The following is a 24,727-nucleotide window of genomic DNA, read 5'->3' as shown; positions in this document are numbered from 1 at the left end:
TTCTGTAAAGGGCAACATCCAGTACACAGGCGGTCTGCTTTAGTCAGGCTTCCTGAGCTCGTGTTCTCCCTGCTCATCCCTACCACTAGCGTTATCTCATTTCATTCATTGTTATGATGTTATTTCATTGACATTTTGAGGGAGCAACATAATCTAAATAAATACATAGCTTGTCTGGCTTAGAGGAATTTGATGCCATACCTAAAACTAATACAGCTATATCATTTTACCGTGCGTCCTCGCTCCAGGGAGAAAAGTGTGGGAGAGAGGAAGGAAACAGATCAATTGGTGAGAAGTAAAGTTTGAATAAATTTAGAGGCTGTCCACCTGGGGACTCTGAATTACAATTAATTTTTGAAAGTTCTGAAATTATTTTAGTTCATAAATTCATGCTACCTTAAATTTTAAGGTGTGCTAGCTCACAGAGTAGGAAATTCAGCCCAGGAATTACCTGCTGACAATATACTGCAAATGGAGGTTGTACGCTTGATGTAACACCGATACTTGCTTGATTTTTTCCTTCTTTTTCTCTTCAATCCTTCCCTCCCCTGGATGTAACCCCTCCTCTTCTCCCTCAGGCCTGTATAGATGAGAACCTGGACATGGTGAAGTTCCTTGTAGAGAATGGAGCCAATGTGAACCAGCAAGATAACGAGGGCTGGACCCCTCTTCACGCGGTGGCATCGTGTGGCTATCTGAACATAGCAGAGTGAGTGAGTTTCAGGCTGTTCTGGGTATTTATAACACTTTCGATGTCTTCCTCTTCAGAGCAGGAACCCAGGCGATTGGTGCTGTGAGACTTACACAACATCTTGAGAAGCAATGCTGAAAATAGATGCATTTCTCCTGTTACTGAATTCTTAATTTGTGAGGATTAAGGTGGAGCCTGCAACTGGTTGCCTTTTGCCGATCCTATTACAGTGACTTCTGATTCATTAGATACTTGGCTAAAATGCCGAGCAAAAGGGAAACCCGACAGCCGCCGGGCAGGCACACCGACACGGAGACGTGTAACGAAGCATGGCGCTGCCGTCTTCGCTGTGCACTTCCGACAGCAGGGAGCCCCTGTAGAATTTTAAGTGTTACCTAAGAGCGATTTGGGATTTTATTCCTCCAACCAAAAACAATTCTGTCTCTGTACAAAATGTGTGTTAGTGCAGTTACATCCATATGGCCGTTCTGGTGTAAACCCCAAACAGGAGATGTATGGCCTACGGTGGAGCAGTTCAAAGGGGGACTGCACCAGTGCTCACGCTTGTGCTGAGGCTTTGCAAAGCAACTGCCTTTTCTCGCTGTGGACAGCCCTGTGTCAGCAGTACTGCAGCTGTGTGGAGGCTTGAGCGAGAGAAATGCAATGGTCTGGGCTCCACAGTCACCAGCAGCATTGTTTCTTTTTCCTCAAATTCAGATCTTCTGTTTCTGTTTCTTGCATACTATCTGACAAAAGATAATTAGGCAGAAGTAACTACTTGTTACTTAACCCACTTACAACTGGAGCACTTTCTTATATTTTTTTGTTTTGTTTACCACACAAGATACTGGGCTCAGTTTGGGCACAACCAGGTGAAATTCTGTGGCCTGCCATAAAGAGGTTAGGTAGTCCAGTGACTACAAACATAAAATACATACGAAAGAAAAGACAGTGAATATAGCAGAGTTCTGTCCAGTAGATGTTCAAAGCAAAGCAGTAACCTGCTATAAGTGACTCGCAACAAAGACTTGACTCTTCTTGGCACAGTTTCTGATTCCAGGGTTTGAAATAACATTCTGCACCTGATCTGAGCGTTCGTTATGTTCACAAAGGACTAATAGTCTGTCCCAGAGAAGATACTGATACCAGACTACTTGTGCACCGACAGATTGCTCTGAGAGTTTGAGAGTTGCTCAGATACAGGACCTGGAGTGCCAGAATAACTGGAACCAAACAATAGGCAAACATAAATGGTAATTTCCCAACTGAAATAATTTTTCTGAGAACAAGGCTGTGTGATAGGTTAGAAGAATAATGGGAAAAAATAGTATTTCTCCAGATAGTCCTCTACAATATCTTCTAACAAAATCTAAAAAATTTCTGTGGCTTATTTATTTCTGCATGTTGTACTCCTCCTGGAACAGTTCTGAACTCTTTGGACAATCCTTTATCGGTTTGGGTTTCTTTCTTCCCAAATACTAGTTCTTCATATGAAAGATATTATTATTCTTTACTAGTCATACCATGCTTATGTATTCAGTCCACCACAGCTACCAAAAAGTAACCAAAATTTGAATACTGATAACTGTTTCTCAAAGCCGTTGAAAATAAACTTTAAAACTAAGCAGCCTCACCCTCCTAGATCTCTAAAAGAATTCTACTGGTTACATGATGTACAAGCCAAAGAAGACATGGGTTGTTCTTGAATTAATTTTTGGTATTGTTGTAAAAATAAGAATTAAAAAACTGATGATAGCTTGGCTTATCTTTTTTTAATTATTATTATTTCATTTTTTTAAAAAAAAGTATAATCAATTAGATCAGTGCAAGAGCTAGGGGTATTTGCATAAGTACAGAGAAACAAAAGCTATGAGCCACTGACCAGGGACCTTGCATTTTACAATGAACTTTTTTAGTCTAGCAATTTGGTAAGAATAAGGTACTTATTTGGAATTGCCAAATGAGTAATGATTTTGAATGAGAAAGCCAAATATTTAATTCTGCTACTTGATTTACTGTATAAGTTGCACTGAAGCCTGCATGCAAGGTCTAACATGTTGGTATGGGTCTCGTTCCCGTAGGTACTTAATTAGTCATGGAGCCAACGTGGCTGCTGTGAACAGTGAAGGTGAAGTCCCATCTGACATCGCGGAGGAAGCAGCCATGAAGGACCTGCTTCTGGAACAAGTAAAGAAACAAGGTAAATCAGTAGTGGGGTTGAGCACGTGAGACTTAGACCACTCAGACTCTCTACAAGAAAATTCCGTGGGCTTACTGTGTATGGGTGAAGAGATCTGAAATCTGGCCGAGGAAGCAGCAGACAAGTATTCCACCAGCCCAGGCTGCTCCCAGCCCCGTCCAGCCTGGCCTTGAACTTCCAGGGATGGGGCACCCACAGCTGCTCTGGGCAGCCCGTGCCAGCGCCTCGCCACCCTCAGTGAAAAATTTATTTATAATATCTAATCTAAATGTACCCTCTTCAAACTGAAAGCCGTTCCTCCTTGTCCTGTCAACATGTCCTTGTAAAAAGTCTCTCTCCAGCTTTCTTGTCAGCCTCTTTAGCTACTGGAAGGCTGCTACAAAGTCTCCTTGGAGCCTTTTCCAGGCTGAACAATCCCAACTCTCTCAGCTTGTCTTCATGGGAGCTCCAGCCCCCTGATCATCGTCATGGCCTCCTCTGGACTCGCTCCAACAGGTCCACGTCCTTCTTCTGTTGAGGGCCTCAGAGGTGGATGCCATACTGCAGGTGGGGTCTCACAAGAATGGAGCAGAGGGCAAGAATCCCCTCCCTCAGCCTGCTGGCCATGCTTCTTGTAACGCAGCCCGGGATATGGTTGGCTTTCTGGACTGCAAGCGCACAGTCAGGTCACATTGAGCTTCTCATCCACCAGCACCCCCGAGTCCTTCTCCGCAGGGCTGCTCTCAGCCCGTTAATCCATTCCCTGCCCAACCTGTATCAGTACTTAGGATTGCCCCCACCCATGCGCGGGACATTGCACTTGGCCTTGTTGAACTCCATGAGGTTTGCACAAGCCAACCTCTCAGGCCTGCCAAGGTTGCTCTGGATGGCATCCCTCCCCTCCAGCGTGTCGATAGCACCACACAGCTTGGTGTTGTCAGCAGACTTGCTGAGAGTGCTCTCAATCCTGCTGTCCATGTGGCCGACAAAGCTGTTAAACAAAGCGGTCCCAATACCAGCCCCTGAGGAACCATTTATCACTGGTCTTCACTTGGACATCAAGTCACTGACTCTTTGAGTGTAACTATCCAGCAAATTCCTTATCCACTGAGTGGTCCACCCATCAGATCCATGCCTCTCTAGTTTACAGACAAGGATGTCATGTGGGACAGTGCCAGAAGCTTTGCACAAGTCCAGGTCGATGACATCAGTTGCTCTTCCTGCATCCACCAACGCCGTAACCCCGTCACAGAAAGCCACCAGATTTTTCAGGTCTGATTTTCCCTTAGTGAAGCCACGTTGGCTGTCACCGATCACCTCTTTGTTTTTCATGTGCCTTAGCATAGTTTTCAGGAGGATCTACTCCATATTCCTGCTGGGCACAGAGGTGGGACTGACTGGTAGTTCCCCGGGTCTTCTTTTTTCTCTTTTTAAAAATGGGGATTACATTTCCCCTTTTCTGGTCAGTGGGATCTTCACCGGACTGCCACGTGTTCTTAAATATGATCAATAGTGGCTTAGCCACCTTATCTGCCAGTTCCCTTAGGACCCGCAGATGCGTCTCGTCAGGTCCCATGGACTTGTGCACCTTCAGATTCCTTGGATGGTCTTGAACCTGACCGTGGTAATAACATGGTTCAAGCCTTGCAGGACATTAAGGCAGTAATTCTGCCTCAGCTGCAGATATTTTGCCTGACACTTCTTTGGATTCTGCTTGGCTTTTTCATTGATTCACCACATTAGCGGCATCCTGCTAAGATGCCCTGAAACAACCATCTGTCTCCACCGAGAAGCTTCCCGTTGACACAATTTAAAAGGATCGTAACTGCTGGAGTGAACTGCTGGTATGAACTTTAAATAAGCGTCCATCCAGCCCTGTAGCCTGTCTTCAATGGTAGCTGTAAGTAGATGCCTTCTGCGAACTGTAGCAACAGGACACGTGTGTACGATTCCCCTCCCAAACGTTTTCCCAGCTCCAGTTGCTGTGCTTCAAGGAATTCCTGAGCCAGATGGGCTTTCTGTATACTCATGAATCCCCCATGGCTTTCTGTTTCATGACCTTGTGCAGTCCTTTTTGGGAACTCCTGGCGTGTATAGCATTATGTTTAATAACTGCAAATTTGTCTAATTTGTTCTGAAGCCAGTTGTATTTCAAACCTTTGCAACATCCTGCAATAGTGAGTTTCAGAATTCTGACTGAGTTGATAAATGTTTTCTTTTGTTCTGTTTTAAACTTAATTGCCCATAATTTAGTTGGAGATCATTTCATACTTATTCTGAAATACCTAATCCATAGGGGTCAGTTGCTCTTCACCACCTTTCTTGATTTTTGAGATTTGTCATCTTACCCTTCATATTTTTTCCTGAGTCGGCGAGCTCTAGTCTGGTTAGTCTTACATGGAGTTGTATTGTACTTCTGATTGATATATTGTCCTTACATGACCTCGTTATCATAAAAAGTCCACTTACGAAAACAATTGACGCAGCCCACCAGCCAGAGCCACCCAGCCTCTCCACATCATAGCAGTTGTTTCCTAGGGTGGGAAACTCATCCCTCTTGTTATCAGAAACCCCCATAGTCCGTATCTCTGTCATATCAGATGTGTGTATTGATGAACTTACTTCACTTGACTTCATCTAAAGCAGATCTCGTAAGCCATCAGAGTAGATTTTTTTTTTTGGCCTTCTAGCCCCAAAGTGATTTAGAACTGTGTTTTGTCAGAATCTGGTGGTTTGCTGCTCAGCGAAAATTAAAGATTTCTTTCAGCAAGGCTGGCAGGAGTGGCGGTGGTGCAGTACAGATCTGTGTATCTGTAGCTTGCAGATTGTGCTGAATTTTGAGTGAGCATACAGCTGGGGTCATGCTGCTCTTGCAGGAGATGTCTTAGGATCATCTCTTCACATCTTCACTGTAGATTATATCACTATAGTTTAATACAGTTTGTTAAGCTGCTTTTCATTACTTTTTTATTTCAGTCTAGGACACTGCATCTTCAGAACGCAGTCCTTCCACCCATAGTTTGCAGTTGAGCCTAGTAGTTAGTTTGGCTGGTTTGCAACCAGTGGCTCAACTTTCAGATTTTTGAAGTCAGACAGCTTTTGAAGTCTCTGTCAGTGATGCAAGAGTTCTCCCAGCTTCTAGAAGATGCTTCTGCTGGTACTTTTATTTTTGTGTGTGTGAGTGTGGAATATTACAAATAGTTTACTAGTACTGTATAGCAAATGGAACATAGGGTAGGTTTAACAAGTACATGAGATCTTTTACTTGATAATCTCTTCTTCTGTGCTTCACCCTCTTAGGTGTAGACCTCGACCTGGCAAGAAAAGAAGAGGAGCAGCAAATGCTACAGGATGCCCGACAGTGGCTGAACAGTGGGAGAATTGAAGATACAAAGCAGCCTCGAACAGGTGCCACGGCTCTTCATGTTGCTGCAGCAAAGGGCTATTCTGAAGTCATGAGGTAGGAGCTCCTTTCCAGGGCTGATGCGTTGAATTAAGGCTGATTTTCATAAGGAACATGTCTAGCTTTATAGTTTAGAGAAATCTGTTTCATACTGAGATTTTCAGGCTGCTGTTTCTCAAGAGGCTTTGTAGATTTATGTGCCCAGCCATAGTGGTTCACCTAGAAATACATAGGGACTGGAAGATTCCCTTTCATACTTCTAAGCCTCTAAAGTGTTGTTGGGTTTTCAAAGAGTGAGACATAAATGAGAAGGTTCAATTTTCACTATTGGAGTAATAGATTTAGGAGTAGGAAGTTAAACAGTATTAGGAGATAAAAGTATAATTTCAGCCTACAAAGCGCCAATACATGCTGCATGACAATCACAAACACCCCAACACCTTACGCGACCATTCTAGTGGAAAAACAATGTCCACCCCTATCTCACTGTGCCCTGCTCCTTAATGCTACTGCTGCAGCAGCCACCAGCCGTGACAGAGGGATTCCTGTAAGTAACAGTTCTGCATCTACTGGTCTGGCACTAACAAGCTTATTATGAACGTAAACTTGCCAGATGTAGTGTTTCCTGGCAATAAAGCATTTAATTTTTTTACTAGTAAGGTCAAATCAGGGTTTCCAACAGTAAAGCTTTTTTCTCTATTCTTTATGTATAGGTGGAGCTGCCCTTGAACATCAGCAAGGTTCCTTTATCGCCCACATTAAAATCCTTCCTGAAAGTGTTCATCTATCATGATCCTTAATTTCATAGTTTTGTGTGGCATGACTTGTCGTGTAAGAGCTGTTACCTATCAAGCTCTATTTTGCTGTTCTCCATGTTCCCTATTTGTATTCATTCATTAGAACTTATAATTGAGTTATAAGCTGTCTGTGCTTGTACCGTGCCCAAGAACAGTAATCTAACACAGCTTATGTGGATAGAAATGTAATATCCCCTGAATTTGAGGTGTTGGTCCTGTGGACTTTCAGCGGAGTGTTGTGTATCAACAACCCTCAGTGAAGGCTGTGTTCACTGTTTGCAGGGTAACTTGGTTCTGGACAGCTACTCCTTGGCATTGGTTGTTGTAATGATAAACAGATCTCATGGAAAGCTGACATTGTTTCAATCTTGTGTATTTTATGGCCACCCTGTAAGTTCAAATACAAAGCTTCAGTGACTTTAAACCAAAGGGGCTGGAAGCCAGGAGCTAGCTAACTCTCAAATGAGATGTGGAATTTGTCTGTGACCTTGAGTCTTTTAGCAGCTATGTTCCTTCCTTTTGCCATCTGGAAAATCAACATAAAGTCAGCACCTAATTTAAAATTTCTTTCACAGAGAAGCACACTGCTGCAATAGTATGACTGTGCTTTATTTAGCACAGTACCATGTTGGTGTAAAGCTGCAGAAGTTTCAAAACCGTTGGTGCCGTTCGAGGGTTGTGCGTGATTTCCCTTGTGCTGCAGAAGGGTGGCTCTGGGTGGTGGAATTTCCCATGATGGAAATTTTCAGTAGTAGTTTTACTGGACTCACAGAATTCCGCTGGGATCTTCTTCAATATTTAAACACCTTGGATAATAGTCAGTTTTGTTACATGAGCCGCCCAGTACTTTCATCTGATCACTGGTGTACCAGTGTGCATATGTCTCTGAAGCTTCAGGTGACAACTGACTCTCTTCTGTTTGTTTTGGTTTTAAATATTGAAGCTCCAGATGCTACTACGAAACGCTAGCGCTCGGGTCTGGTTGAGAAGGTAGTGGGTGGAAGGTGCACAGCAGTAAATGTAGTGCAAGGGTCTTCCTAAGCAGGTTCGCTTGGGTAAGATTTACTTTAACTGTGCAAGGACTAGTTTGCAAAAATGCTTTTTTGGTTGCTTAACCCAAATGCGGGTTGCTTAACTTACAAATTTCACATCTGTCAATCACAGTAACGTTGTTGCTTGTTACCTGGCAGCCCTACTGGCATCATCTCCTTCTGGACGGTTCCTACAGGGTGGCTTTGTTCTCTGGTAGAACCAAGACTCGGCCCCAGTTACCAAATGTCTCCCCATGCCAGGTGCTGCGCTTGGCTCCTTGTTAGGAGGTGACAGTCTGCAGGGACACCTTGTTTGCTCAGTGCCTGAGTGAGTCTGCTGGGTTTCATGCATTGGCGTTCAGACTGGGCCACCGATGCCAGGTTGGAAATGAAGGTGTTCTCCCAGTTTAGAGCAGGCTGAAAGGGATCCTGACCAGTTAGACGCATTCCAGCAGGTTTTACAGTGAAGTCACTTCTCATTTATTGCCCTATTCTGTTACAGCTGCAAGCACGTTGAGTGGGGTCTTGCTTGGGTGAATAAACAAGTTAAGGAACCACTAGCTTATTGTGAACCGTACTGCCTACTCCATGGCTCACAGTGTGAACTCTTCCGTGTCGAGAAGTCCTTCTGGAGTGGGCAGAAATCAATATTGCTTCTTTCCTCAGGCTTTTGATCCAGGCTGGGTTTAATTTGAATGTCCAGGACAATGACGGCTGGACTCCACTCCATGCTGCTGCACACTGGGGAGTGAAGGAGGCTTGCTCCATCCTGGCTGAGGCACTGTGCGATATGGACGTCAGGAACAAGCTGGTTAGTACACACAGATGCGTGCACAACTTATGCAATGTATTTTATAGCCAGATGAATATCAGCTTTATTGCCTGCCACTTGATCCAACGCCCTGACAAAGTTGCACGGTGAGCAGCTCTCCTAGCACGTGCACTGGAGCATTTAAAATCATCAGAAAATAAAGAATCTTGACTTGAAGGAAGGCAGAAAAGGTTTTTCTGGAAAAGATCAGTGGTTAAATTTTAGGACAAAGATTGTAAGGAAGGACAGAGGCTACTGTGTTTTCCTGTTTTAGTGTAATCCTGACGAATTAACAACAAAATAAACAGTCTTGGAGTGCAAAATAATATGCTGTTATTAAGGTGTAGGGCACTGAGAACTAGCAAACCCTTGAGAAACCAGCAGCTTTAAACCTTCCTGTTCTACTACTTTCATTATAAAAAGGGAAATCAAAAAATTGACTCAGATTTGTGAGAAATGACTTAAGAAAAATAGGATGGAAGGACAAAAAAGAAAAGGAGAAAAAAGAAATTCTTCCATCCTAATAGTTGGAAGTTTTTTCTTGAAGACCCCGTGGATTTTCAAGAGCTGCTGTGTGCTTGTTCAGGGTTGTTTCTGCCTTCCCCTCCCTGCTGCGATGTCCAGGCAGCATCTGTGAGACGCTTCCCGCTGGAGCGGTCTCGTGGGCTCTGTCGCACCGCGGCTGCTTCTTGGGAGGAAATTAGGTTGTATGTGCTTGGAACAGCACGGGGGAATGCCAGTAGGCAACATCATTTGATGAGAGAAATGTGGCACTATTTATTTAAGTGCATCTGCCCGTACTGGAAATCAATGTTAAAGAAACGGCTGAGAAGGAGCCGTTTTAGTGTGGTGAGCTCTTTGGCATCCGAAATACAGGGCATCTTTTCTGTGTTAAGGTGCTTTTCCACAGTGTTCAGAATGTGTGTGGGTTTAGTGTTACACCAGACTTGAAAAGAAACAGGCAGAGTTGTCTTTGCTGCATTACCTGCTCTTCCCAGTCAAGGATCGTTGCCTTGCTAGGTCCCGTGGCCAGGGCAGCCTCTATTTGTTTGATCCCTAGCCGTTGGGTTTCATTATGTGTTGTTAATTAAATGGTTATTACAGCCTTAGTTATGGTGAAAATGTAACTGATTTCTTGTTTTGTGCCACAAAGCAATTCTTCTGGTTTGTTTTATTTTGTAAATGCCCGTGCATGTGGAAATGGCTCCCAGATTTTTTTGCCCTGCTGAGGACTGGCAGCCTTTGGTGGGGTTCAAGTACATGATGATACGGTACAACAGGTTGATCCCATTCCTTCTCAGGGCAAGAGTGTCCTTTTTACAGACTTGGAAAGTCAAACCTATCGCTCCTGGCTGTTAGATCTGAGCAGGCGCCGTCAGGGAACTGCACTTCCATGGCTAGGGCTGCTCAGACCGTGGATTGAGTTGTAAAACTACCACCGCTGTCGCATGGCTTTCCCTCCTCTGGAGTGAAACAGGGTGTGCTACTCGGCGTTTGGGGGGGAGGACGTGGAGCATGATCCCTGCTGTTCTTCGCTGGTAAATAGTGCTTTTCTGAATGTTAGTGCTGTGCCATATTGGGTATGCCCTTGTCTTCTCTTATCGCATCAGGGCCAGACGCCGTTCGACGTGGCTGATGAGGGACTAGTTGAGCATTTAGAAATGCTGCAGAAGAAACAGACTGTGGTGAGTTTTTGGCAGATCATTTTCCACCTCTCCAATTACCTTTTCACACACGGGTGTTCTCTAAGACATATGGTGTCAACAGACGCAGGAAGCTGAGGCCCAGCTATTTTTTTTTTGTGTGTGTTAGTCATTTGGAATCTTTAATTACAACAATGTTTTTAATAGCTAGAAATCTAGAAAACTGGATGACTTCACCGAGGTCAGTAGTGTGCTGACTTGCAGATTTATGTGAACTGGTAAGGAACGTATAGTTCATCTTTGGAATGATTATTCTGCAGTTGCTTTTGTTAGCTGGCAAGCTTTCTAGCATCAAACTGCTCTTTTCTTAATGAATGATTACCCAAGTCAACTCTGTGTTGCATCTAAGGAAATATGCTGTCAGTGTTGAGAAAGAGGTCTGTTACCATGTCTGCCTTTCTTACAATAGGGAGACTTCTGATTGAGTGAGAAGAAATTATAAACTTCAGGGAATTGTGGATCAAAAAATTGGTGATTTCAAAACCATATTAAGTTGCAATTTCATAGTGCAATGGAGATATTGGAAGGGATTATAAGGAGACAGTTGGCATAAAAAAGGAGAACAAGAATATATCTTGATCAAAGTAAAGCCAGTTGTCAAGTCAGAAAGTTGGTTTTGGATTGCATTTTTTCCTATTTCATCTGGTCTACTAAAAAAAACCCCACAAAACAAAAAAAAAAAAAAACAAACCCAAAAAACAACAACAAAAAAACCCAAAAACCAAACCCAAAAAACAAACACCACGACCCCAAACCAACTTCTTTAAAAAAAATAAAAATCAGTATAATTTAAAACATTGGATTCAGAAACAGACATAATGAGAACACTGCTGATAAAACCCAGTAAAGTATTTTGAGGAACTGACAATGTGGGTGGTAGAACTCAAGCTCTGATCATAACACAGCTGCTCTTGTCCTTAAATAGCATCCTTAACATTCGCAGAAACTTTTTAAAAATTAATCAGCTTCTCCCTAAATGAGGTGTTGATAAATACTATCTGTGGTTGTATTCTGCATTTCCTCCTGTCTCACTACACCAGGATGCTGCAGATCACTGCACTCCTCAGAAGAAAAGAAAAAGCAAAACAATGAGAAGAATTTTTGGGGATGGGTGCTAACCCATTTTTAGGCCTGCTTCACAGGGGCTGGCAACCCCCTTGTTCTCTATATAGCAGCACTACATAAAGGCCTTTTCCGTGTGTTAAATTAGTGTAGCGAGCTATAGTAGAACTGGGAAGAAGAGAAGAATCCAGATTTTATCACACTTCTTTTTATTGGATATGATTTTTTAATGGAAAGGCCATTTCATCATGTGTGTTTATCATATGCTATTTTTATCACTTAAAATAGAAAACTTACATTTGCTAAGAATAAAGTAGGCAGTTCTACAGCATTTCTCCAAGTACATTATTTTGCTTTCAAAATGGCTCTCAAATCAGAGGTCGTTTTTTTCTTAAATCTAAAGCTTGTAGCGGAACAATATGCCATCCTTGCTAAAAGATTTGCTGCGGTTATTGGAGAGGATGTTGTTTGCTGGAAGCAACTCATTTGATTTGGGCGTGGATGTTTTTCCCAGTCTCTGAATTACCTGTGAATGGAGCAGGCTGTTTCCTGCACTTCCCAGCTGTGCTCCAGCAGTTTGTTCGGATTAACAACAGGCTGTACCCCAATTTTTGGCTCTTTGCTGGACTCTGTAGCATTTCCCACGTTCAGAATTTGCAGAGCTTTGGCTTCTTGTGCCTGGTGTTGTCTCCTACCAAAAGGGAAGGAATAACAAGGCTAGACATGACAGAGACAAACGTGAGCCTCTGATTGCATCCCTTTTTCTATGTCAGCTGTCTCTGTGCTTCTGGAAGGTGCTGAAATGGTTTTTTCATTACTGTTTTGTCCATCACTGGTGACAGAATTAGTATTGCTTCTTCTGGGCAGAATCTGTCAGTTGCCATGGTGATCACAGGTGTTCTTGTGCGATGGTTTAATGCTGCCATTTGAGGGACGTAGGAGGTGACCCGTCCTGGTAGGAGATCCATTGGTCACCTCTATGGGGCACACCTGGATGCCTGCCTCTGAGAGCCAGTACATAATAGCTACAAAGGCAGCAACGTTTTAACTGAATCTAGCCTGATTTCACGGGTGTACAACCACCTGCGGAGAGACCTCCCGTGCCGTGCCTGCGTGTGCCGCTGCAGGGCAGTACGGTGGCGTCAAGCTGTGATGCTGGGTCTTGGCCGGCGCTGCTGCAAACTTCCCCGAAGGTTTTATTAAACTGCAGCTTGAGTCTTAAGGACATGCTGGGTGTGTGGCTGTGCCCTTATAGAGCTCCAGTCCAAGGCATCCAGTGCTCTTGGCTCATTAAACAAATCGGCAGTATTTTTCGTCTAATGAGGCTGGGATGACCTTATGCTGTGGTAATTACTGGTTTGTGCTGAGGTGGCTTGTTAAGATGTCTCTTCATTCTCTCTCCAATCTTCATGGACTTCTTGACAGTTGCGAAGTGAGAAGGAGACGAGGAATAAGCTAATCGAAGCGGACATGAACGGCAAGCCTCAGAGCGGACTCTTCACCAAGTACGTCTCTCCCCTCCGTTTCGAAAAGCAGCTGCACAGAGTGACAGGAGACTGGCTTCGTCTGTTAGCAGCCAGCTGGCCTCAGCTGGTTTAAAAAAAAAAAGTTCATTGCTGTTCCTCTTCATTTCATGGTTTCTGTAACATTTGAGATCTCTCAAATACAATTTTAGCTGTTTCTAACATACCTGCTGAATGGTTGAAAAGGGACTTAGGTCAGTGCTTGGTCCCCCAGCTTCTGCTCAGTGTCAGTTTGACCTTTGGGCTGAGAACTGCACCTCTGCAGCCTCTGTGGCTGCTGGGTCGTGCTGCACTAGGAAAAGAGAGACCGCATGTTTTGGGATCGAGAAATGCTTGCAAATTTAGGAAATGTGAGACTGGTGTTGGAATCCATGGCAAATGGGCAGTGCTGGAAATGCTGGGATGTTGAGTCTGTAGATGGATTTTGTTCATTCGCTTGTTCTATATGTAGCAAATCATGTCTGTGTGTTCCTGAGAAGTAGAACTCAGAAATAACTTGCTTGACTGGCAGGCCTTTAAAATTTCTGTATCTTGCAGCAAAGAGAAGATTCTTTATGAGGAAGACACGCTGAAGTCCATGGAAACGGAGGAAGAGAACAAGGACTCTAGCAGTTCTAGTTCTGAAGAAGAGGAAGAAGCTGAAGAAGATGAAGTTTCAGAATCGGATACTGAAAAGGAGTCAGGTAAGACTTACTACTGTCTTGGATTTGATGATAAGCCTAGCAATATTAGGGGACCAGTTTGAGAACTGCTTTTTTCCCTTTTTTTTTTTTTTTTTTTCCCCTTAGCTGTTAAAGACAGCCTGAAAGCCTTACTTCCAGTGTTTATGTATAGAATATGGAGAAAGAATTCTGTAGCTAGTGTACTAAAAAAGCTGATCTAAATGCTGACTCGCAGGTCAACATAAGTTTTCCCAAAAAAAGCTGTGGGTAGTATTTTAATTTCTACTTCCAGCTGACTTGAATTTGAGATAACACATTGTTCACAGGTTATTCTTAAACAGCAGGCTTTTTTTTTTCTTGTTAGCCAATTTCAGGATGAATACTTCAGTTACTGCAAGATGGTAGAAAAGCAATTGGACATGTAGGAAGGTAACAGCCTGTTGTATTTGGATCAGATAAATGAAATTAAGGGCTGAAGCTATTTTGTATAATTATAGAGATGAGGAACTTTTTTTTCTGACTGTGATGTATAGTGATCTATAATAATTGCAAAACGTAGTGGAAAATAAGGATTAAGTACATTGAGTCACATTAGCCTTTACATTATAGCATATTGCTGGCATCCTACTCCCATTTTCTCCCATAATTTCTATGGCTTCCTTAATTAGTTTAAACAGCATATATGTGCAGCACAAAAAGTTTAAATAAAGATACTGAACTTTACAGTAAGCCAAGACTTATATAATATTTCTGCAGAGATGGATCTTGGACTATGATGTATTTAATGGTTAAGCTACTTTTAACAGCAGCTTACTTGGCCTGTATGTACCTGTGTACTAATAAGTAAGTCCTTGCAAAGAAGTGTAGTTTAAAGTTTTGTTCTGCTTCATCTGCCAGTAAAATTGTCACCTGTGTTCTAATTGTATCAATTACAACATTTATCACAGTATGAGAGGTGTTGAAAATCCTGGCTGGCCTTTGTTACAAAAGCTCTTTGGGTATGACAGTAACAGGGTGAAATAATCTTTTGGCTTTTAAATCAAGCAGATGTAGTGGAGTCGTCAGTGGTAGAAAAGTCATGCAGAAGAAGTCACATTTCTTTGCTCCGTGAGTCAGGGTTTAAGTAGAGAGCAGCCCGGTATAGCTGTGTGCCAGTCCTCGCAAACGTGGTAGGAGCTTGATGCAAACGCCCCTAACGAGCAGCGGAGCTCAGCGGTGTTCAGCTGATGCAGGAGCAGCACGAGAACCCTCAGCAGGGTGAGGGCTACTGCATGCAGCACTAGATCTGGTGTAAAGCCAGAGCAGGTATTTCTACTGAGTTAATTCACTGAGCAAAGGCCATTATAATAATCTATTTCAAACCACTAAAGCTAAAACAAATTGAAGACAGAAAGCATTCAAGTAATGATTAAGCATCGGGCTTCAGGCTTTGTTACCTGGGCTCTCCCCTCCTGGAGAGCTTATTGTTCCTTTGAGAAACTTCAGTCAGAACTGAGACCCCCACCTTGTAAACTTCTCAAATCTCTAATGAAATGAACGTGAGCTGGCCCAGCTTGGATGTAGGCATAGCTGTCAGTTCTTGCCTCTGTGAATGGGGTGCACATTTCTGGTATTCTTTTCAAAACAAGATTCATGAGATAACAGCATCAGCCCACATGTTATAGGAGGACTCCAAAGATAAGTAGGGATGAAAAGAGCTTTTCATAGAAAATTATAAATGTCACAGTATTATTAGTTTCCAAGACAGTCTTAAGAACAAATATGTTTTATTATCTGCTAGACATTTGAATTGGTTGGATGGATACAACAGGCATGTTTTTGAAAAACATGGAAATGTTTTCCTTATTCCTCTTAATTTTCTTCTGAGATTGAATATTCACATAGCTTTGTAATTCTGAGCAATGCTGGACAAATAGAAGACGACTGTTCTCAAGTGTTCAAAGTCCAGATGAAGGGGGGAAAAAAAAAAAGCCCAAATATTGTTATCAGTGATCTTTTGAAACCAAAAAATTTTAACTCCTTTGGTAACTGAGCATAAGGCAGGACAAAGTAGAAGCTGGCAGTAGGATACAGAAGTTTATTTTGAGGTATGTTTTGAGGGGTCTCAGGTTGCGATACATTTGTTGAATTTGCAGAGACTGTGGGAGGAGAAGAAATTTGAAGAGGTAAGCAGTGACATTGCTGGAGTGCTTCAGAGAGTACCATGTTTCTTACAGTCTGTAAGAAATGTGTGTTCTTCAAAGGAAGCTAAGTACGTTAATGCGGTTTTATTTATCTTGAGGACAGTTAAAAATTTGGCATTGGGTTCTCTATAAACAAGAGAAAGATCAGTATAAAATTCTGTGGTCATTACCTGTGCTGGTAACTATTGTAGTACATAATTATTGTGAATTAAAGTAGGTTAGGGAAGCTTTTAATGGGGTTTTTTCCAGTGGTGGATTTTTTTTTTGTGGAACACCCCTACCCCACCCCCAAGAAAAACCCAACAACAAACCCTTAAGAAAAATTATATTTATGCCAGATTAGAGAACTAAATTTTTAATCTTACCAGGTTTGTTTTGGGGAGAGTGAACTAATCTTCAGTAGTTTCCCGTGATTGGAATTCGTAATGTTCATTGCTGAAATTTTAATAAAATGAAACGTGGGCTCCTCTCCTAAAGACAACAGTGCCTGTGGTCACGCAATCTCGCACGTTGCTGGTACAAGGTACTTTTGCCTGTCCTGCAAGTGACTCCTTTTGGTCACATTGCTCACAGTTAGAGTCCTTTCCAGCCTGTCATTACCGCTTAAGCTTGTGCCCTTGTAATTAGGCTTGACCTTAAAAGCTGACCTCTGTAGTATAAGCTTCCAGAACACGCTACCAGTCGCCGTGTAGCCCAGCCTGCAAAGCCTGCTGGCTGTCGGGTCAGGTCTGCTCTGCCCCCCTGCAAGGCTGAGCGTTCTCCTGCGTTCTGCAGGCTTCACCCTCCAGAAATCAGCAAGTGGCAAGCATGTCATGTGTGGGCTGCATGCTTTTCCGTGGGCTGCTGTGTGCCAGGTCAGGCCTGCAAGAAGTGGGTAGCCTGCCCCTTCCTGAAAGGGCTGTTTTGAAAGTGCAAGAAATGAAATACTCTGTTCAGATGACTTCAGTGGAAGTTCTGAGGTAACACAAAGAGAGGGAAAGGTGGCTGAGACTTCAGTATCACTCAACCTTCCTAGGGGAGAGACACTTTATCTCTTTAATTCTGGATCTGTTAGTCCTGTTATTTTTAGATGTTTCTCTTGGCTTGCTCTTTTCTGTTTTCTATGTCCTTTGAATCCTGTTTTCTAGGAGCCAGAACGTTTGTTTCAGAAAAAATGATTTTCATGCTCCAAGGTGCCATCCTCACAGACACTCTACACCAAACTGCTTTTTATATGTAGTAGAAGATCTTTATTCACTGCACATATGTCATTTGCCAGTACTGTTTGGGTGCTTACACTTAAAATGACTTTGTTTTTTCAAAAACATGACTGTGTGAGGCACTCATAGCTGTGAGTAGAAAACATTGTTTTGTTGGTGTAGGTACATCGTTTCTCAGGCACGTTGCATGTGGCTGTTTGGTAAATAGCGTGTCTCACAGCCCTGTGCGCTCCTGGCAATTGAACCTGTTGCCTGAGACACAGTTTCTGCTTAGTCTCCCCCGGTAATGCCTGGTGGATTTTCTTATGTCAAGCATGGTGCATAGATACAAAAAAAATTTAATACTGGATGATTGCACTTGTCTAACAAGGGAGCCAGCTGTGAGCTTTGATGGGGCTTGCTTTGAGCCCTGTTAAGGATTTTTGTTGGGTTTCAGTTCTAGTTTCTTGGAGAAAACCAGATTTTGCTGTAGAAGACCAGAAATTCTGTCCACCAGCACAACCAACTGCAGCAGAACTGTGCAGTGAGATCCACCGCCCGGCACAGCGGGGCCGTGGGCTGTGATGCCTGCCCGTGCACTGCAGGAGCAGCATGCTCTGCTCTGCTTCCCCCACGTTTTACAAGGGAAGAACAATCCCTGAGAGGAAGCAAAATTGTGAATAAACAAAGAATCTCTTTGTCTTCCTTAAGGTGCTTTCTGCAAAGATTTTGCTTGCCTGTGAGGATGAAGTTCAAAAGCTTTGCCTGGCAAATGTATCCATCGTGTTCTTCGGGGGGGGGGAAAGCTTCCTTGCGGAAAGCCCTGGTTAGCCCGGGCACTGGGGGCAGCTTTGTGACCTAAGGTTTACTCAGGTCACAGCAACGCAGAACTGGAGTTTAGCACACGCCGTGCTTGTAAAGAAGGGCCTTGGAAGTGCAATACTGAAACACTTGGTTTCTCTTCTTCTTTAAAATTGTAGAAAGGAAGGAAGAGCCCTTTGCCAACCACTCCAGCCATGACACCAGGCCTAGCATCACCGAGCAAATACCAGCACCCGAGCCCAACTCCTTCACTGCATCTGCCAGAAGAGTAAGTGAATTTGGAATCAATGGGGACTCCAACAGTGCTTGAAAGCAGTAGGTTTTACTGGGAAATTGATGTTCTGGAACCATTTTCCAGAGGAGTTGCACGACCTGAATTTAGGAAAGCGTGATACTATGCAATTTTGATAAAGACACTGTGTTAACAACAGTAGAGGACCGGCATAAAGGAGGATGTTTGTATGATAAAGTTCCTCTTGAATCTCTTACCCTCCGAAGCAAATTGCACTGTTTGCAGGAGAAACCCTGCTTATCGCAAGTGCTTTGTGTTGCTGTCGTTTCGGAGGTAGCCGATGCCGATCTCTTACCGGTAGGAGATCATCCACCGAAGCTGGTTCCTGCTGATACATCAGCAGGGAATTTGGCATCATCATCTAAAGTGCCTCTGACTTGCCAGACTCAGTCGATTCAGTGGCATGTTGTTAGAGCCCAGTAAGCAGAGAGGATAAAGTCTGCATCTGACTAGATAGCTAGGCTATGAAAGCTTTTTAAAGGTGAAGTAGAGTTACTGAAATCTTATCTGAATTCTCCAGCTCTCACGTCACTCAGCTAGATGGCACCAGGAGACTCCATTCTGCTGGGGACTGGTATCTTACGCTTCTGGTTTCTTTTTGCACCAGAATATGGAGAACAGCTGTACAATGCAGGCACCTTGCTGAAGTCTGAAGCACCGGCTACCTGTTAGAGGGAAGATATTTCTTGCTTGGTCACAATTTTTTATTTTTGACATGCTACTAGGTCTTAACAACTTGTCCAGATCTAATGCAATAGAGTTCCTCTGGACGTTGTTCAATTCAGGCTGGCTGAGCAGGGGAAGTATTAAAGGTAGAAGGTTACTGGGAAGTGTGAGCTTCAGTTAACCTTTTCCCAGCTGCAGAGTATTGTTCACACTCACTGGAGCTGTTTAACCCAGAACAAGACTGGGTTAGGGGTATAGAAGCAGGCCTGTGTGCAACACAGTTATTATTTTGACCTCAGTCACTTAAGATTGGCTACTTCACCTTTTCTTACATATTTGATTCTTCTGTAACTCTCTTTGTCAGATTGAGGTTTATATGGAAAAATATGAGTGCTTGTGTTGCCCTCCATTTGTGGAGTTATTAATATGTGTGCTGTTTCTATGTTGTTCAGAAATTACAGGAGGCAGCTTTTACTGTGGATTTGAGCTTTTCTCTGAGGAAAGTGTCAAAACTACATTAAAGTGTTAGAGCTGTGTAGCTCAGTAGACTGGAAGTGCTAGAATTAGTGGAGTACAGATTAGCTCCTTGCATCTGCATTAACATAAGAGCTAAGAAACCTTGCTAAAATATTGCAGTGATAATTTTATCATTGCGGTCTTGAGTCAGTGAGCATGATGGCACAGCTCCCCAGTAGCTTCATTTATTTTGGATAATATCAGATGTTTTCTGTTATATAGAATATGGTATAACAATGCTTATGTTAGCTTTGGCCGAAAGCCTTGTCTACCTCAGTGCCCTGTCCTTGACAGCGACCATCAAAAGATACTAGAGAAGACAGAACCTAGCTGGACTTCTCTCCTACCTTCTAGCAATTTGCATTTCAGGGACTTGCTGAACCTGTGGTATTTCTTGTGTTCAGTAGCCCCTGTTGGACTTTTCCTCTCTGAATTTATGCCGTCACTTTTTGAGTGCCCATAATGTTTGGGATCCTGTAATGTCCAGCGGAAAAGGGTTCTTCAGCTGAATTACATATTATACCTATGTTATGTTCAGAATTTCCTGCACCTGTTTCGTTCAGCCTGCCACACACTGGTTTTATTTGCTGCCCCTAGTTCCTTTATGGGAAGGAACAAGGAATAATCGATCCTTATTACCCCTTCTTCTGTGCCACTGAGGGTTTTATGTACCTTGGTCAGATCTCAGCCTTGGGACTCTTGATATACTGAGTAACTCGTACAAAAGCGCTCTTGCTCTACTCATCCTTGGTGCTTTTCTCTGAATCACTTCCCCTTCTTCTATACTGCTTTTGAGCTGTGCATGATATCAAAGATGTGATTGTACCTTGCAGTAACACAGAGTCATGATAGTGTTGTGTTTCATATTCTGTTCCTTTCCAATAATTCCTATTGTTTTGTTTGCTTCATTTCCTCTACGGCGCGGTGTTGAGCCCCTGTCTTTATGGAAGTATCTCTTGTGGTGCCCAGCCTCCATTCTTGAATGGCAGTGGGCATCTTTTTGTAAGACTTGTACAACTTTAGTTACAGTTATCACCTAAGCAGTTGTGTATTTCAGGAATAGTATGTGCTTGTCAGAAGTACCTCGTGTAACAAAACCCATGAGGGCTCATTCTGTAGTATGTATAGAACACGCGGTTACCTAACCACAGGAAGGTTTAAGCTGGAGCGGGCTTCTGCAAGCCTCTAGTCCAACCTCTTGCTTGAAGCAGGGCCAGCTTCGAGCCTGTGTCATGTTGCTTTGAACTACCTGAGCTCACCTGAGTATTACCAAGTCTCTGAGGATGGGGATGCCCCACTTTCTTGCTCCTTGGCCCAGTGCAGCATCGTTCCTACCAGGAGGTATGTCTTCCTTCGTGTCAGCTGGGATTTCCCATGTTGGAACTTGTCTGTTCCTCCTTCCACTGTAGATTGTTGAGAAGTCTGGTTCTATAGCTCTGTAAATCCCACCCCACAAGTAGTAGAGCAACTAAATCCTTTCTTTGCCTTCTCTTTTCCATGCTAAAAAAGTTGGGTTTCCTCAGTCTTTCTCTTTGTGTTGTGGGCTCCAGCTCCCTGATGATCTTAACGGCTTCTCCTGGACTTTCTCCAGGTTGAGTTGTGTAAGGTTTTGATTTGCAGCGAGTCCCAAAAGAGTTCATTACTTTTTTTCTGTTTTCTGCCTTTACTGAATAATTCCCCCTTCCTAAACAGGTGCTAATAAAAGCTTCATTGCTCTTTATATTCTTTCTGCAAAGCTGGAGGAGGGCATTGTGTAGGCAAAGGGAGCTGCACAATGGCACAAGATTTCTTTCATTGTCTGTCCTTGGGGATGCGGGCGCTACGGCAATTTGCATCCCTGTGAGTTCACCTTGAGCTATGTCCTGTAATAAAAGCTAAGCAGGAAATCAAAGTCACTCCATCTTATGCTTACAAGTGTAGCCCAGCAAAAACTGGGGCTTGTTGAAACACTTTCAGAACACAAGATTGTGCCTTGCAGTGCTCTTACTTCTTCCAAATGTCCCTTTTTCTCCTCCACAGTTCAGTTGGCTCAGCAAGTCAGACGAGCAGAAGGATGAGTCGCCTTCATCGTGGCGGCTGGGGCTACGGAAGACTGGCAGTCATAACATGTTGAGTGAAGTTGCTGCTACTCGTGAGGCGCAGAGAGATAAGACTTCTTCTATCTATCGTTCTTCGTCAAGTCCTCGGATATCTGCGTTATTAGACAACAAAGAAAAGGTTTGGCTTTCAGCAAATGTGTTTTAGTGCATCCCAGCTGAGCAGATTTCACCTCACAGGTTTAAGACCCCTTCCCTTTCGTTTTGAGTTATTGCTGAGTTTTATACCCCTAACAAACTTAGGTCTCTTTCATTCTTCCTTTTTCTTTTGAAAATTTTTCCTGTCCTATCAGTTGTTCTCGCAGAGCTGGAGCTTGGTGCTCCTTTGACCTGATCCCTGCTTGGTTTGGAGTGGGCTGCCAGTGAACAAGGGCTGTTGGTCTGGCACAGCCCTTTCTTTACCAGAAAATATCTAATCGAGACAGCAGTGTGTACCTGCACTGGAAATTCTCCTTCGCTGTCATCTGCATGGGATTCTTTCTGTATCCACCAGCTGTATTTGTGAATCCCATCCCACATATTCACTAGCTGTAGCTTTGCTGCCCGTGGGTAGCTGCCCCGTGCTTGATTCAAGATCAGGCTGGACGGGGCTCTGAGCGACCTGATGTCCCTGCTCAGGGCAGGGGGTTGGACTAGACGGCCTTTGAAAGGTCCCTTCCCACCCAAACCATTCTGTGATTCTCTGGTTCATATAGGTAGTTCTAGTTAGGAGCTGCTTTTATTCACTAGCACGCTCGTCACAAAATCATTTTCAGAACTGATTCTTCTGTGCTGTGGTATGTGTTGCCCAAGAAAAATGCTTTAAACCTGTTGTCCTTAGACAGGAGAGTGCTTTCTTAGTTGAAGGAATCTGAACATTAATTTAGTTGTCATTGAATGTGCTGGAAGCGTAACAGATGTCCAGCTGAAGTACTTCTTTTGCTTCACCAGGATAAAGACAACAAGAGCTACCTTGCCACAATAGCCCCCAGAAGACTAAGCAGTACGAGCGATATAGAAGAAAAAGAAAACAGGTGAGACTGACTGACTTTAATGCTCAGCTTCTGTCGATAGTTCCTCCGGAATACCTTTTTTTCTGTATTCATGCTGCATATATTTTCTCAGCAGTCCCAAGTACGTTGGAATTCACAGTATTGAGAGCTCTCTCTGATCTGTAAAAGTTCTGGTAGGTTCCTTTTCGTTTAGGTGAGCGGGGCAACAGGCTTGTTTCTCCAGCCCCTGCATTCATACACCCATGGTCTCCGTCCAGGAAACGAGATGTGTGCATACTTTTTCCTTTTATATGCAAGTGCCTCATTTTGGAGCTGGCCCCTACATTTGTACTTCTGTCGCTTGCTCAAGAGTCACCTTCAGTCCCTTTTGTTCACATACCTGTCGTTTTGAGTTGGAGTTTGTGAACGCTGTCGTGTAGGGAACTGTTCCCCTGGCAGGGGTTGTTTTTAAGGTGAACGAGTGTCGTTGCCCCTGGGCAGAACCACAGTACAGACGGGATGAGTATCTGGTATCTCCAGGTACTGTTGAGGAGCTAATCTCTACAAAGGGGTTCCTCACAATTTGTGCTAGAAGGAGTAAAATTTGAGCTTAGCCTCATTTCCAGCCGCTTCCACAATCATGGCAGAAAGGCACATACAGAGAAGACGTTGTGAACTGTAATTGCTGTGAAGAAGTTGGGGCAGTTGCCCACCCCGAGAGAACTTCAGCACAGCTTGAGATTCTTTGCTGATCTTTTGCTGGAACCTCCCTGCTGCGTTCCTGCCTAATCTCAGCCAGCCACTGTGCTTGGGGGTTTAGCAGACAGTTTGTGTCTGCTGATAAGCTTGAGCGGTTTTGGCAGAGGCTGGTATTGAGTGGCACATCCAGCTGCCTGCTGCTAAGTGTCCTTTGCTCGGTGAAGTAGGGAATGAGGAGAATTGGCCTGCGGGAACAGATGGTGCCCAGGCGTACCGTGTAGTACACATTTTCCCCAATATAACTTCCTTTCAAAACAGCTGAATTTCACTTCACAGAACCCACAGGTGTCTGAAAGGGCATCAGCATGGACATGGCAACTGAAAAATGAAAATTAATTGCAGGCTGATGAGTGAATGGACTTGTGCCGCTTTACAGACTCAAGACCCTGTCCAGGACTTGTACTTGGACGTGCTGCCCAAGTGTGTTTCGGGAAGAGGAGCCCTGCTTTCAGATAACTGTGATAAATAGGGCTGCTAAGAATTTATTGACAACTTGTCAAGTAGTTTTAGATATTGCCAGATACTTGTTTGTTGTTTTCTGCTGCTAAGTATAGCAAGGGATTTGCCATACTGAATTGCTTTACTGTCATTGCCTGGATACCTCAGAGAATAAAAACTTTCCCTGTGGTTGCAATATCTGTCCATTTGTGCAATGTCATTTGATACAAGATGTGCAGTGTCGTTTGATACAAGAGAGAATATCAAATGACGTTACTTAATATGTTAAATTACTTTTATGGACTAAAGTCTGAATTTCAACCGCAAGTTTTCTGACTAAAAAAGATCTTTTTTATGCAAAACATTACATCATCTGGTGATTCTTGAGTAATACCGATGGCAGTAACAGAAACCGGTGTTAAGGCTAGAAGAGGTGTTCCAGCGAGTTGTGTCACCTGTGAACAGTGGTGCACGTAGGTGTAAGGGAAGGATTTGTGTTGTGGAACTGTAAAGGAGCCAAAAGCAGACTCCAAAAGTTTTTCTAAGCAAACTGTGTGCTCTCTCCTGTGTTAGAGAATCAGCTGTTAACCTAGTGCGGAGCGGCTCTTACACCCGGCAGCCATGGAGGGATGAATCAAAGGGAAACGAAGCTCCCCATTCTGGTGCACCTACTACCTATGTATCTACCTACTTGAAAAGGTATGTCCAGTTCTGTCTTACGTGGGTTTCCAGGCAGTTGGTTCTACTCTTAACGTGCCTCCCAGACTTCAGCCTCCTGCTTGCAGCTTACTGCATCAGTGTAACTGGCCTTGGGACCCTCTTCTGCTGAGAGCCGGAAATAAAAATTAAGATTTGCCAACATTTGTCATGCCAGATAGTATTTAAAGGCCATCATTTTTGTTGATTTGTAAATTGCTAAATTGAATTTAAATACTCTTGCTCAC

The 24,727-nt window shown here is 43.5% G+C and overlaps 1 protein-coding gene across 6 annotated transcripts in view; it reads left to right on the top strand.

Moving 5' to 3' along the window:
* Positions 1-24,727, top strand: part of PPP1R12B (protein phosphatase 1 regulatory subunit 12B) — a 120,910-nt gene that overhangs the window by 30,423 nt on the left and 65,760 nt on the right. For all 6 annotated transcript variants that reach the window (XM_080367445.1, XM_080367443.1, XM_080367441.1 and 3 more), the window contains exons 2-12: positions 579-709; positions 2,773-2,891; positions 6,171-6,330; positions 8,768-8,912; positions 10,523-10,597; positions 13,103-13,182; positions 13,738-13,883; positions 18,204-18,313; positions 21,539-21,736; positions 22,546-22,628; positions 24,357-24,482. In XM_080367445.1, coding sequence (XP_080223571.1) covers positions 579-709; positions 2,773-2,891; positions 6,171-6,330; positions 8,768-8,912; positions 10,523-10,597; positions 13,103-13,182; positions 13,738-13,883; positions 18,204-18,313; positions 21,539-21,736; positions 22,546-22,628; positions 24,357-24,482 — 1,373 coding nt within the window. The remainder of the gene's footprint in view (positions 1-578; positions 710-2,772; positions 2,892-6,170; positions 6,331-8,767; positions 8,913-10,522; positions 10,598-13,102; positions 13,183-13,737; positions 13,884-18,203; positions 18,314-21,538; positions 21,737-22,545; positions 22,629-24,356; positions 24,483-24,727) is intronic.

Source organism: Falco punctatus, assembly GCF_963210335.1.
Source record: "Falco punctatus genome assembly, chromosome: 17".
Taxonomy (NCBI): Eukaryota; Metazoa; Chordata; class Aves; order Falconiformes; family Falconidae; genus Falco; species Falco punctatus.
Note: the sequence above shows the minus strand (reverse complement) of the source record. Positions and strands in the feature narration are given on the sequence as shown.